This window comes from Apodemus sylvaticus, chromosome 3, assembly GCF_947179515.1.
Source record: "Apodemus sylvaticus chromosome 3, mApoSyl1.1, whole genome shotgun sequence".
Taxonomy (NCBI): domain Eukaryota; kingdom Metazoa; phylum Chordata; class Mammalia; order Rodentia; family Muridae; genus Apodemus; species Apodemus sylvaticus.
In genome coordinates this window covers 56,509,447-56,524,140 of record NC_067474.1, presented here as the reverse complement: position 1 = coordinate 56,524,140, position 14,694 = coordinate 56,509,447, and the positions used below count along the sequence as shown (strand labels likewise).

The window sequence follows — 14,694 nt, the reverse complement described above, 5'->3', positions numbered from 1 at the left end:
TGGGTTTCACACTAGTCTTTAAAAGGTGCATGTACACATGTGAGCACCCTTGAGTTTTTAATATCTGCCAAGTTTTATACTAGTGACTGCTATTGCCATCATTTAAAAACAACTCTTCTGCCTAAAGACTGCCTGTCTTCTGGTGCACAGATAAGGACATGCTTTGCTAAGAGGAAACTTTTAACACTAAAAGGGAAAATAAATTATTTTTTGTCCCAGTGAATTTTATGTCAATTTAACAAAAACAAATTTATCTGGGAGGAGACACCTCAACTGGGGAAATGCCTCTATCGTATTGTCTGCAGGGTGTTTTCTTGGTTAATGATAGCCATTGGAAGACCCAGCTCACTAGGAGCAATGCTACTCATAGGCCAGTGGTCCTGGGCTGCATGAGAAAGGTAGCAAGGTGAACAAGGCATGGGGAGCAGGCCAGTCAGCAGAATTCTTCCATAGCTTCTGCTTTGGGCCCTGCCTAAGGTTCATGCCCTGTCTTTATGAAATACTGCAAACTATAAGGTAAATAAACCCATTCTTCCCAAGTTGCTTGTGGAACTACACCATGTATTCTTACATTTTCCCTCTATCTCTCCCTTCCTCTCCTTCTCCCTCCATCTTCCTTGGCCCCTCACCACCCCCATGTGTGTTTCTGTGTGTGTGGCATATGTGTGCGGGTACATGGAGGCCAAAGAAAGCCAGGCACTATCACTCTGCCTAATTCTAAGACAAGGTTTTTTCACAGGACCTGAATATGGGATGGTGACCAGCAAGCCCCCATCATCCTCCTGTCTCTACCTCCCGTCACAGTGTTGGGGGACCAGGGGCATAGAGCCACGCCCAGCTTTTTACATGGGTGCTGAGAACCAAACCCAGATCTTCACAGTTGGACAGAAAGTACCTTTACCCACTGAGCCATCTCTCTGGCACCCTCATTGCAGATTTTAACGTGTCCATGTTTGGGGCCTTAAATCAGGGGCCAAATTTTCCCATAAAAGTGTTTGTACTTTATTTCCAGCCATGTGTAAAATGAGTAGTTGAACTGGCCAATAAAGAATACAACAAATTACCTAAGAGGCCTTGTTCCCTACCTCAACACTGCACCAAAGAAATGGTAGTGGAGAAAATAAGCATTTAACCTCCCATCAAGCTCCCACCTACTAGGCCTATTAGATTTTTATCAAACAGCTAAGTCCACCTCCTGTCTCTTAAGGCCCTTGCTTAATTGCCATGCATTCCCAGAAGTACACTGTAAGAAGATGACTAATTACTGACAGCTTCTCCAGCACCATATGTCTCCCAAACTTTTCAAAGAAAAAAACTGTTCCAACCATTATTGGAACAAATTTCCTACCTCCTGCAGCTGGAGTCGGACCTTGGTAACTGCTCGGAACCAGTGTGCTCTGGCCTGGGTAAATGGTGACGATGCATTCTCCTCGGGAAGACTTGAAACAGAAAAGAGCATTTTTTGTAAATAGCAGAGACCACAAAGTGACAATGCTCAGGCAGGACTGCCATGTCTAAAATAAAACAGTCTGTGCTCATGCCTACACTTGGCTAGTCATCCAGGCCACAAAACAGCGGAGTTCTGAACAACTATTTTGAAAACAATTCCTGTCTAAAATGACAACTCCTTTCATCTTTCCACTCCTCCTTCCTTCTCCTTTTCTCGGGTACCCACATGAAATAGCTTACTGAGAGGTGATAGGAGGAGCAGCAGCACTCAGGGCCTGGGTCAACATCAAGTACAGAAGTCACAGATCGGGTGACGTGAGCACGCACCCCCATCCCGCTCACTGCTAGAGACCACCATCCTCCCCTGGGATTTGCATGGCCTGGTTAAGAAACAATGTGTTCTGTAAACCCTTCCTGTTCTACTGTTTTGGAAGACTTTCCAATGCTGAGACTCCATCTAAGGGTGACTGGGGAGAGACAGCCCTTTCCAGTCATCATTGTGTATGGAGAGCTGTCTCAGGGACAACCTCTATGAAATGAACAGTAAATATAACCAAGTGCCTCAGAGGCAGAAACTCTATATGTGAGTAGGACATCATCTAGATTTTCAGCTGGAATAGTGGTTAATACCAGATAATACTTTCCTTCCTCCTTATAGCTTATAGTCAAGGGAGCAGACAAATGTCTACTGCTTGCACATGCAAAAATTATGCCAGGCTCCAATAGCATTTAATTGTTCCAAAACATTTGTGGGCACTTTTAGCAAAGGTATTCTGGCCAAGAATTTGGCTACCTTTTGGTCTAAGGGAGATAAACAAATACTCATGTGAAGTACTTCACCTCTCTGCCAAAAGCTCAGCCCTGGCAACGTTAATGTCAGGTTCAAGAGTCATAAAGAAACAGTCTGTGATGGACAGCAATGCAGGAAGAGGCCTGGTGTGGACCTTAGTCTCCTGGAACTCATGACTACTAACTGAACTACAACAGGTAACTAAAATAAGAATGGAGCTAGGCATTGTAACACATGTCTATAATCTTAGCAATCAGGGGGTTAAGTTACAAATTTGGAGCCAGCCTGGGCTACATATCTTATAAAAATAAAGAGAGAAAAGTAAGTTTACAATAATTTTCAGGAGACTGTATGATTTGTCAAAGCCACGGGCACTCGCTGTCCCTGTCTGAGATTTATGATGAGATCTAGATGTCGGAAAGCTAAACCATCCTCTTACCCTTCCACACCAGTAGTTTTCCATTGGGCACAGGGTGGGATCTTGTACTTGGAGGAATATCTGACAATGTCTGGGGAGTTCTGGTTGTCACCCTGGCCATGGCTATTGCCATCTGCTGTACAGGCCAGAGAATCTAACAAGTACCCTAAAATGAATATTAGTTCTCCATAATGATTACTTGTCCTAAAAAAAAAAATGTCAACAATAGCAAAACTGAGTGAACTACTATACTCTTAGCTATTCTAAACAGGTTATCTCAGTGGTTTAGAAATAACACTCAAATTCTATACTAAACTTTATTGCACGACCACTTTTACTTCTTTTTGATGCTATATTTAGAGAAGATCTCACTGTGTAGCTCAGATTTGTCTTAAGCTCCTGACCCTTATGCTTCAGCTTCCAGAACATTGAGTTACAGGTGTATACCACACCTGGCCAAAAGACACATTATAAAATGTTCTTTTAATTGATTAAAAAGATGCTAAACACACTCTCATGCCATGTACAGTACAGCAGATGTATTAAATCCGGCTAATTCTGTTCTGATTTCCCTCAGACAGGGTAAAATAAAACCAAGCATAAATGTTCACAAAAGAAATTAAAGGATCCCTAAATAAAGGGAACTACTGAAAAGAACCTCTGGGGCTCAGGCCCAGTTTCAGACTCAGACATCTGTGTGGTCAAGACTGCACACTCAAGAACTTCTGGTGTACCCATACCTTGGTAGCACAAGTCCCTCAAACAACTTGGAACTCATACCAAAAATAAAAGGATGATGTACTAACTTAACCATTGTTGCTACACCTGCCCCCCAGCTGTAAGAAAATAAGTGAAAAGCATTTGTATTCAATAAGAGATGCAACAGGTTGTATGTGAGCTAGCCATCACCTACCTCTCCTGGGGTCCTGGAATGGGGTCCTTGTGTAGCACCAGATCTGAAGGAGGGTGGATTGTGGCATCATCTCTCATCTCCTTGGATTCACCAGTTTTCTCCTTCTCTGATTCATATGTCACTTCCAAGGCTTTCTCTTGTTCTCCCAAACCAGCCTGGCCATCTTTGGAGAGGCTGCCATAGCTATGGCTAGAATGAATGGAGTCCCTCTCCCGACCATCATCGTCTTGCTCATGATACTGGTCCAGCTCACTCAGCAGAGAGCTTCCTTGACTCACATTACAGGAGGAGCCATACCTACTACTGCTGGTAGGGCTGTGAGAGTGAAAAGAAAACAGATTAGTAAATAAATGCAAACCAAGGGCAGGAACACAAATACAGACACACCCGGGAACTAAAAAATGCATGGGGCAGGAAAAATCACACACAGAGGTTCCTAGGAAGTGAGGTCAAACATTTCAATCTAGAAAACTTGGTCTAGTCAGCCACAAAAGGAAAAAAGACAACATGCTAAGCCTCTGTCACCACTGAACCTCAGTCCTGACTTCAAAGACTATTTTACCTAATTGCTATCTGTCAGTATAATGAAAACCTTCATTGTACTGACAGGTAGCTGTCACAAATATAGCTGGCCTTTTGTGTATTTATAAAACTCTTCACTCTAAAGTCTTCTAAAGAAACTTTTCCAGTGGCTGTGATTAAAGTTTTCCAGATTCCACATAGTAAAGTGAAGAAAATGAGCCCTACTCTTCTACTATTTAATAAAGAGAAGTCCTTATTGCTTTCTCTACAGTTATGAATGTGTGTGCCTGTGCCTTAGCAAAGCAGAGAGATGTGTTCCTTCAGTCTACAGGGTATGGAAGTCTCTAGATGAAGACCAGGATTAAGAGGTTCTATAGAGGAATTCCACAGGTTTTATTCCCAAGATATAGCTATCCATTGTAGCTGAGTTTCTCTCAGGTCAAGGCTCAGTTACACATAAAGTGAATTAAGTCCAACTCCTCTGGATCAGGACTAACGTTATTTCTGTATGTAATCTGAGGCCAGTTCAGTCTTTCCTCAATCACCTGAATTCCCAAGCACAGAAAGAAACGTTCCTTGCTGTGAGAGCTAGCAGTTGTAAGGAGAAGCTGTGACAGTGGCAGAGAAGGCAGACTGCCAATATTATGAGGACACCCCTGGAATCCTGAAGTTCATCTTCTAAGGGATTTGGTTTTATAAACACAGAGGTACTTGGTGATGAACTATGAATCCTTCTTTCATTTTCTTACTAACAGGTATCCTTCTGGAAAGCTTTTATGCAAAGAGAGTTGGGTTTGTTGTTTTGTTTTGTTTTTGCTAAAGTATAGTCTTTAATTTAAGGTCTTATATTTACCTTTGGAAAGATTAAGAGAGAGCATTGTTGTTATCCAAAGAGATAATTCTAAATTATGTCCTATTTTCAAGCTGATTTCTGATTCTTCAGTACATATTAGCAGAATATATATCAGGTCAATGTCTGAGTAGATCTAATGCTGTCTCTCTGTCTCCTCACTGTTCTAAATAGATCTCTGTTTGGGCCAAAGGTCAAAGTAGCATTCTTAAGCTACCCTGTGCAGTGTCTATGATCAGGGGCAGTAATAACAACCTCTACAGAGAGACCTGGTTCAGCACTCCAGATGAAAGAACAGCAGCAAAGGAACTTCAGCTTTGAGTAAAGAAGTATCATGGCAACCCAGTTCATCCTTTGTTATAGCTGTGAGCACTGTGGGAGTGTGTATCAGAGACCCTAGATGAAGTTATACAAATCCGTGTGGAATAGGATGTAGAATACAGATGATCCTAAGTCATTCTTTGCAATTTGTATTTTACTTTATAGCCTCGCAGCCACTGGGGAGACATCTTAGAAGACTTGGAAAACCACAGCAAACTTCACCCATCTACTATACTACAAGTGTCTAAGACCCAAGAAAGCATCTTATCTGATTATATTCTTAGGATTAATAGCACTTAAATACTTGCTGACTTCTCTTATCCTCCCTTCTCCAGAAGAAACCAGCCTATACAAATATTCTTCCCATAACGCTAGAAGCTCCTTATCCACTATATGAATTCGACTGACACTAGAAAAGGGAGAAAGTGGAAATACCCACACTTCCTTTTTTGTCACTTAGCTCCTAATTAACATAAAACTCAGGTGCTAGGAAAGACATGGGATGGACTGAAGCAAGCTATGATAATCTATCACTAATCATTTGCATCATAAATGGTCAATTCCTTAAAACCATTTATGATGTCTGAGTGGAGAACCGGCCTTTTGTTGGTCACTGGTTCCTTGACATCCTCCAGAATGACTGGCTGTCCTGCATTCAAAACAGAGCCAGTGCTAGCAGGCTCTGTTGCTTTCTCATCTTGCTTTGCTGGCTGAGCACCATGTTCTTCCGTGTATTTTTCTGAACAACAGGCAGAGCCAAACAGGTTGCTGTCTTCACCCCAGTGTTCTTCAGATGCTAAAATTTCCAGCTGCCTTTCCACTTTACCAGATTTTGAAACCTCATGAGCATAGTCACCTGGCTTGGCCACCAACTGTTCTGTGGTCCCAGAGGGCTGAGTATAGATGTCAGATGACTCAGGACTACCACTAGGTATTTGAGAAGACTCCAAAACTTTGTTAGCTTTGCTGATGATAAGGTCCTGATCACCGCTAACAACCAAAACCGGAGATGATTTTGCAGACATTTGCTCCGTGTCTCCTTTATTCTCTTTTGACCATGGAAATGAAAGATCCAGTTTCTTTCCAAACACCCGTTTTGAATCATTTCCTACGATACCCCTTTTCCCCTCACTAGCTCCTTCAAATAGAGTAGACAACTTCTTAAAACCTGACATTAAGCCAGTCTCTGCTGCCATGTTACCAGATGAACTAGAGGGGTTAAAGATTGAATTCAGTGTCTTCCCATGGTCAGGAGTGTATGAGAAGTGAAGCTTTGGCCAACTGGCCATATTTGGGATCTCAAAACGAGGTCTTGTCTGTTCTGGTTCCTGAGGGGCTACAGATAGATCTTTTGGGGCATGATGTATACTAGAACTTTCTTTGGTACAAAGCACAGTTTCCTCTTGCAAAGGACAAGAATGATCTTTTGTTTCCAGTGTGATATTCTCACTGACTCCTGCCTCATCAAAGAGTGAAGTACTAGTTTCCTGAGAAGTAGTTGCAAGCTCAAAGAACTCCTGATTTGTACTGGCCATCAGAATTTCTGGGCCTGGCTCTGGCTCTGGCTCTGGTTCAGTAAGTGTTTGGCTTGAAGGGGTAAGCTCTTCGGCAATACAGGCAGAATCTGACTGTAGCTGTGTTGGAGGAAGAATGTGTTCTGCTTCCAATGAGGCCTCTGTGTCTGTACCCTGCAAAAGCCCCATGTCTCCTTCATCACTCAAAGATAATATTCCTTGTCCCATATCATCCTCTGAGACAGAAGATGTGGTAGCAAGTACTTCAAAACATGGGGGTTCAGAAATACTTTCAGGAATATTATTTTTCTCCGTTTCAGGTGTTAGTTTAAGGCCATCTGCCAATGGATCTGACTCCGACTTTGCATCAACCACAGTTACGCTACAGGCACTGAGAGCAGACTCTGAATTGAGTCTTGCACAGGCAGCTTCTCCAGGCAAGCTTTTTGGAGGGACTGATCCTACAGGATCTCTGGAAGAACCACTCTGAAGGCATGAAGTACTTACAGATGGTTCTTCTGTATTTGTTTCTGGTTTGGGACTTCTGAAAATTCCAAACAGCTCACTTTTGAGGGGCTGAGATGATACAGCAGAGGAAAACGAAAAAAAGGAATTTTTTCTTGGAGATTTAGGAGTAGAAAAAAATCCAGAAATAGTCTTAGGCTGTTCAATTAAGGACCCAGAAAAAGATTTTACTTTGGTCACAAACCCTGAAATCATTTCTACTTTGGAGCCTAATACTGATCTGTCTTCTAATTTATCTCCATCTTGGTTCAAAAGAAGCCCTGTATGCCCTGGGTCTGGAAAAGCAGAAGGTAAATCCAGGGTCTGTGTTGAGAGACTGTCTGAGTCATTTTCCAAAGGCAAGTTCAATAAGTCAGTGGTAAATCTTTCATTTTGGTGTTCAGTACAAACATCTAAATCATTGAGCTTCTCATTCAAACCATTGTCATGAGGAAAAGATTCAGCTACTGAGTCCCTGAAGAAGGTTTCCCGGTAGAAAGCCTCTTCTTCCTGAGGAGCTACCCCCAAGGCTTGTTCCTGAAATTCTGGTAAAAGAGGAACGTTGGCTGGCAACTGATTCACCTGAAAATCAAAAGCAGTTGCTCCTTCTGCTCCTCCTTTACTGGAACTCCTTTTTCCCTGGGTTTTCTCTACATGGAGCTTGTCTACAAGGGAAGTAGTAAGCTTAGTGGTGCTGCTAGTGGAGAAACAAGGAGCCATTTGCTCTTCATAAACTACTTCCTGCACTATGCTTTCTTTATGACTGGTAGGATTGTCCTTTGTCATAATGTCTCCTGTGTCTACAGAAACAACTGGCTTCCTACAAGGCTGGGCAGTCACTGGAGCAATAGCTGAGAGGCTTTGCTTCTCCTCAGATGGCTGCTGCTTCTCCTCCAAAAAAGACAAGTTAAACAAACTGAAAGCAGAGCTGCTGTGAGAGGCATCCTTTTTGATGCTTAAGCTTGCTGTGGAGAAAAAGGAAGGAAGAGTGAATAGCCCTTCTGCTTGAGATCTGCCCCTTGGGAGAGCTGCAGAGGCTTTGTTCTCAGATTTTTCAGATCCCGTTAAGAAAGAGAATATATTCCTTCTGGGCGGCAACTCTCGTTGGGATGCAGGTGTAGCAGTTGAAAATTTCCATTCTTGGTTAGGAAAATTATCTTGCTCATTTGTATTTCTTCTACTCAGAGCATCAAAAGACTTATTATTTCTTGGAATTTCTGTTCCTGAAGATATGTCATCAGTTCCTTTTGAAGATTCTCTGGGAGACTCCTTGGGACTACCTGTTGAGACGGGTGGACTTGTTGATTGTTGTACCTGGTGATCTCTAACATGTACCTCTTTTTCATTCAAACCATTACTCTGTATCTCCCTGGTTGATGGTTCTCTTAGCCCACTGTCGTCAATAGTGGTCTGTTTGGTCAGACTTCTAATTCTAACCTTCTTTTTTGAGGGAACTGGTAAAGGAGGAAAATTTCCTGTATCCTGATGCACTAGATGTAAAGAATTAGGACTTGACCTTCCTTCATCCTCATCAGTCACTAAAGAAACAGACTTATTTTCAGTTGTCTGTATGGGAGACACATTGGTTTTAAAGAAATCCCCAAGGGTTCCCAAAAAACTTGCAACACCAGATGATTCCTTCTTTTCCTGAGATGAAATCTTTCCACCTTTATCACCCATCTTTTCTAAATCTGGTGATTCTTCTTTATTCACCTGGGTTTTAAAGAGGTTCAAAATTCCAGATGCCGGCTTCGCACTTGTTACTGTACTTACTGATGATCCTTCTTCCCAACCAAAGAGTTTCAGTGCACTTGTAAGCAAAGTTTTCTCAGACTCTTTGGAAGACTTGTCTTGCAGAAGTTCACAATTCTTATGTTCATCCTTACTAAGCTGTGGTGAAAGAGGATCTACAATCGACTTTGCTGTAATAATTTTAACATCTTCTACATCTGTCTTAACTTTAAGAGTTGTTTGGCTTACTTGAAAGCCAGATTTTAATAAACTTTCTTTTTCCATGTGATCATTTTTATGTAAAGGGAATTCTTGCCTTATATTGTCAGTAAACTCTGGTTGCTGAACACTGGATACCATCTGCCTCTCCAAATCCTCAGGATGACTTTCATCTTCCTTTATGGAGTTATGTGATAATTGTTTACTCAAGATTAATGACTGAAGACTATCATGTATGGGTTCAGATAACTCTGATTGCTGATCTGTTTTATGTATGATCAAACCATCTACAGATTCACTCTTATCAAAATTCAAACTACTTCTAATCAGGGTACCCAAAATAGAAAACACAGGTGTCAATTTGTTCACTGATGGGGTTTCTTCTTTTTGTAAACTTTCAGTTATACTCTCAGGATAAATTAAAGAGGAAGGTTCTTCAGAGGATGGCTGATGGAAAGGGAACCTGGAAAGGTGAGCTGATGACTTTTTAGATAAAGGCCATTTCATCTCCACAACTGGGCCTCTATTTAAGGCATGATTGCTCATAGTTCCAGGCTTGTTTCTGAGATCCAATATACACTCAAGGTCTTCTGGACAATAGGGTCTCCCTATGAAAGATCTAAAATCTCTTTTAAATGTTTGAGAATTATAGCCTGAAAAATCTAATGGCTTATCCCTTTGGTCAAAATTTGACTCAAATACTTGGGAAAAGGTTTCTAGATTTACATACAATGATCTCTCACTTCTTGGCAAAGTTACAGATAAGTCAAGAGGGTCTTCAATTGGTTCTTCAACATACCATACTAAATTATCTTCCTTGTCAAGAACTTGAAGACTATGGGCAGAAACAGTGTTGTCATCTAACACAATACTTGAGAGAGCATCTGTTTGTAAATTATAGTTCAAATATTCATGATAATTGTCATCTAACATAATACTTGAGAGAGCATCTGTTTGTAAATTATAGTTCAAATATTCATGATAATAATCAGGTATAAATAAATATACATACTGCCCAGTAGAATCAGTGAGGAGAGAATATATATACTGACCATCATGAAACATATAATATCCATAATTCCCATCCTCTGAAGGCCACCAAACCCCATTTTCAAGATATGATAACCACTCCTGATACTCATAACCAAAGTTTGAAAAGATCAAGTTTTCATCCATTCTTAATGACTCTTGTTGCAGCAGAGAGCACATAATTTTCTCATAATCTGAAGAGTAACTTAAATCAATGGGCAACTCTAGAGAATTCTTGGTCTCATTAACTGGAAGATAACCAGAATTTCCACATGAGGTGGCTGCCCACATATCACCTCTTAATAAGTAACCTTCATTAAATGCTAACTGGCCGAATGATTCATATGGTAAGTCACATGAAATGACACTGTTTGGATCTGCACCCCACTCAAATATATTTGCATTTTGATCTTTTTGGCACAAATTTATTACTGGATTTTCTGAGTCAGGCCACAAGCAAGCATCTGCTAATGGAAATGTATTTTGATTCAACACATGATAAACTGGTTGAAGTCTTCTGGAGTTTCTGGAGAAATCTTTTATATCAGGATCCCATTCAAAACAGTTCTCATCAAAACCCTGATAATGGTTTGACTTACTTAAAATGTTAGTATTTAGTATTGGTGAACTTAACTTGTTTGGCCTTTCATGTAGTTTTATTTCAAAAATATGGTTTGGTATTGGCCTCTTAGTCAAAGATTTCTCTAAGGGACCCTGTTCAGTACAACAGAGTATGTTCTCAGAAGGGCAATGCTTTTCACTCTCCTGGTTTTTCCATGTAGGAGGGCAAAGATGATTATTATCCCAACCATCAGATGATGGAAAGGTTTGTTTTGATAATGACAAAGAGTTTTTTATAAAGCTAGAACTTTCCTTGTTTTCAACCTGGCTCTTCAGGTTCTCAGAAGTCACACATGAGTCAACAGGGACTTCATTTGTCGCTAAATGCTTACTTCCATCCAAATTTTTTATATCATCTAAAGACATGAGCTTTGCTTCAATTGGATTATAATCATTCACACTGTTGTTTGATATCAAGGTAAATATTCCAGAGAGTAATGAAGTTGAGGTATTTTTCTTATGGTGGGAAATGTCACTATTCAAGTTGAATTCCTGTTGACTAGGCATGTTTTCTAGAGAAGCAAACTTGCTTAAAAGGCCAGGAGTTCCTTTGTTAGAAGTTTCATTTTCAACTTTGTCTTCATTAATGTCATTAACCAATGTAGATTTTGAAATGGCAGAAATATGTTCCAATGAAGACTCTGACGTCAAGGGAAATGCCACTTGTGTAAGACTTGCACATTCTTCTGAGAGTGAGACAGCTATGTGTTCTTTAGACACAACGTCAGGGTCAGCTTTTACATGGTGCTCCATTGCTGCATGGCTACCTGGGTTCAATTCCTCCAAACTCTCAAATTTCCCCAAATCACTATTAATATTTGAGGTTGAGTCAGACCTCATTGTGTTATGTTTTTCATCTTCAGAGCAATGTGTCTGGTCACTCTTATTAAATTCCTCTCTGCTGTTAATTTTCTCTAGATCATTATGAATATTTGAAATTGAACTAGATTTTAATGAATTAAGCTTAACATCTTCAGGACAATATATTTGGTCATTCTTACTGAATTCTTCAGTACTACCCAGTTTCTCTAGATGATTATGAATATTTGGAAATGAACTAGATTTTACTGAACTAAGTCTGGTATCCATGTGGCAATTTTGTTGGACCTCTTTATCAGTGGTTGCTACTGAGCTGTGATTACTAACAGTGTTATGACTGTCAGTAAGAGGAAACTTAAACAAAGGAAAAATGCTTCCTTTCTCTTTCACATCCTGATGCTCTTCAGAATGGCTAAGAACACTGAAAAACGGAATATGTAGTTTTCTACTAAATGAAAATGAATGTCGATCTTTCTTAGCATCTTTTTCCTGTCCATCTTCCTCCAATTTAAGAATTTTTACAGATTCTGACAAAGTTTCCTTTTGACAGGTCTCAGGAGAAGTAAACAGGAACTGACTAAATGATTTTCTTAGTGGCTCAAGGAAATCATCACCACTGATAACCTTGTCTTCCTCCAATGATTTTGTAGAAGATTCCTGATTTACAAGGATACTTCCAGTCACACCACAATGCCCCATAGTATCTTTGGCACTTTGTTTTAGTCCGTCCTGTGATAGAGAAAGCTCTACACTAGGCTTTCCTTCCAACTGACTCTCAGTATCACCTTTCCTACCTGTACTACTAGCTAAGTTTGAAGGCTCATCGGCAACTTGTGAGGACAGCAAATCTTCCCTTGCTTGCATTTGGAGATCTGCAGTTTCTCTTTTGTTTCTATTTAGAGCAACAAGACTACTACTCTGGTTGTCCAGGAGGTCCTCACTTTGATTTGACTCAGAATCACATCCAACAGTGCTTTCCCTTCTCAATACCTTGCTACAGTCTTCACTTTTGGTTTCCTCTTTCTCAGAAAATATCTTTAATGGATTCAGCATGCTGAAAACAGACTTCATAATTGAACTTTGAGTTTGTGGAGCAGAGTCCTTTCTAATAGTTTCTGTGCTGTCCCGAGGGCTCTCCCCTTTAGTCTTATCACCTAGGTGTTCATTCTCAGAGGGTCTCCCACGTTTGTCAGCATCCTTATAATCAGTTGTTTGACGGGACACTAAAGACTGTGCAGAAAGATCCTTCTCTAATACAGAGTTGGCACTAGAGCTAAGTCCCAATTGAACTGTCTCTGTTTGGTTCTGAGTGTCTGTTTTCTCTGGAACTAAATGAACTAGTTTTTCCACAGAGGTTGTAAGATGCTTTGTGCCTGAACCTACCTTTTCTGTTAGTGAACTGAATAAAGAACCAACAGCACACTTTACTTCATTCAGCTCAGGAAAAGATATAGCCTTGGCCTTGGCATTTGGGGTAACAGTTAAAGTTTGATTCTCAGGTATTTTCTGTTCTATATTAGCAACAGCAGTATTGTGTTCATGTGGTTCTTTACTCTTTGAAAGAGAACCAAATCTATTAATCTCTTCTTCCTTCTCTGCTAAATATTCTGACACTGATTCTACCAAACACTGAAGCTCATCCATTGTGTCAACATAGCTCTCTTTGGATCCCTCAACAAAGGAAGGGGTCATATCTTCCATGGAGCATCTGGACAAATCTCCAACTGTGCTAATATTACAGCCCATCCTTTGTAATGGCGGTGCTGAATTTGCTACATAATATTCTTCAGAACAGTCTCCTATTTGATGGACACTGGATGAATGCAATGTTGGTGTCATACTTTCCTGCTCATCAGAAATGGGGGATCCTAAAATTTCTTCAGAAGTACTGCTGGTAGAATCATTAAGAATATCTAATGGAGTAAGATTAGTGACAGAGCAGTTATCGCCAGATACATTTCCATAGTTCCTTAAGCAATAGGGCAGACCATAATCATAGCTTTCCAAGTTTGTGTTCCAGGTGCTGCTCTTCACAAATCCATTTTTGTAAGGGCACAAAATCGGATAGTTTAGTTTCTTCTTTTCAATGTGGTAATGAGCAGGATTCTCAGTATCTGGAAATGTACACTTAGACTTAGTATTATAATGCCACCTTTCACTATCTTCAGAATGTCTGTGTAAGGATTTTTTTCTCCTCCTATCTGTGTTATATTTTTGAGGATGTCTGGAAAGTGCAGATGCTTCACACGTACTGCCATGCTTGCTCTTGAGTGATATCTTTCTGAAACCATACTCTCGCTGTTTTTGTTGGCTGTGGTTCTCATCAGTTTTTGAAAAGTTTCTCATTTCTTTGACCCCCACTTCCTTCAAATATATATTACTATTTTCTAGAAGGTCTTGTGATGTCTCATTCATCTCATGTTTATTTTCTTGCTCTTCATAATTAACATTAGAAAAAGCTGAAATAATCCCAATTTTGTCAGTCCTAGCCTGCCAGACTTGACTGATGTAAGACATTTAAATTGGCGGAATAAAGAAAATGAAAAAAGGAGAAACAGAGAAAAGGAAGAAATGAGTTATAAGGCTCAATACCTGTTCAATGGCTTTACAATACTAAAATTTCTAATATTATTTTTTAAAAATAAAACTGAAAAAACATGAAAAGAAAATCCACATGTGTCAACCAATCTTGGGTCAATACAGAGCTTCTGTACATCAGAAAAACAACAGCTTTAATATCAATTTAAGTTTCACTTATTACCATTTATCACTGTTAATTTTTCAGTTTATTTTTTGAGAAACATTTATACATGTTTTATTAATATCCACACTGAATTCAGAATGTCCAAGTTTAGAACAGTTAAGTACACCCAAAAGAAGTATTAAAAGATTTAAAGAATCCTATATTTGTTGATGTGTTTGAGTCTAAAAAGAAATCTAAATGTTAACTTGCTGAATGTTATATTGAGGCTGAATACACAAGATTATAGCCCA

At 39.9% G+C, this 14,694-nt stretch overlaps 1 protein-coding gene across 4 annotated transcripts in view; it reads right to left on the bottom strand.

Moving 5' to 3' along the window:
- Positions 1-14,694, bottom strand: part of Unc13b (unc-13 homolog B) — a 207,658-nt gene that overhangs the window by 82,799 nt on the left and 110,165 nt on the right. For 3 of the 4 annotated variants that reach the window (XM_052176333.1, XM_052176334.1, XM_052176335.1), the window contains 2 exons: positions 3,571-3,885; positions 1,349-1,439 (listed from right to left, as the gene is read on the bottom strand). In XM_052176333.1, coding sequence (XP_052032293.1) covers positions 1,349-1,439; positions 3,571-3,885 — 406 coding nt within the window. Of the gene's footprint in view, positions 1-1,348; positions 1,440-3,570; positions 3,886-5,863; positions 10,116-10,169; positions 13,925-14,694 lie in introns of all 4 variants that reach the window. The other variant, XM_052176331.1, reaches the window with a different exon arrangement.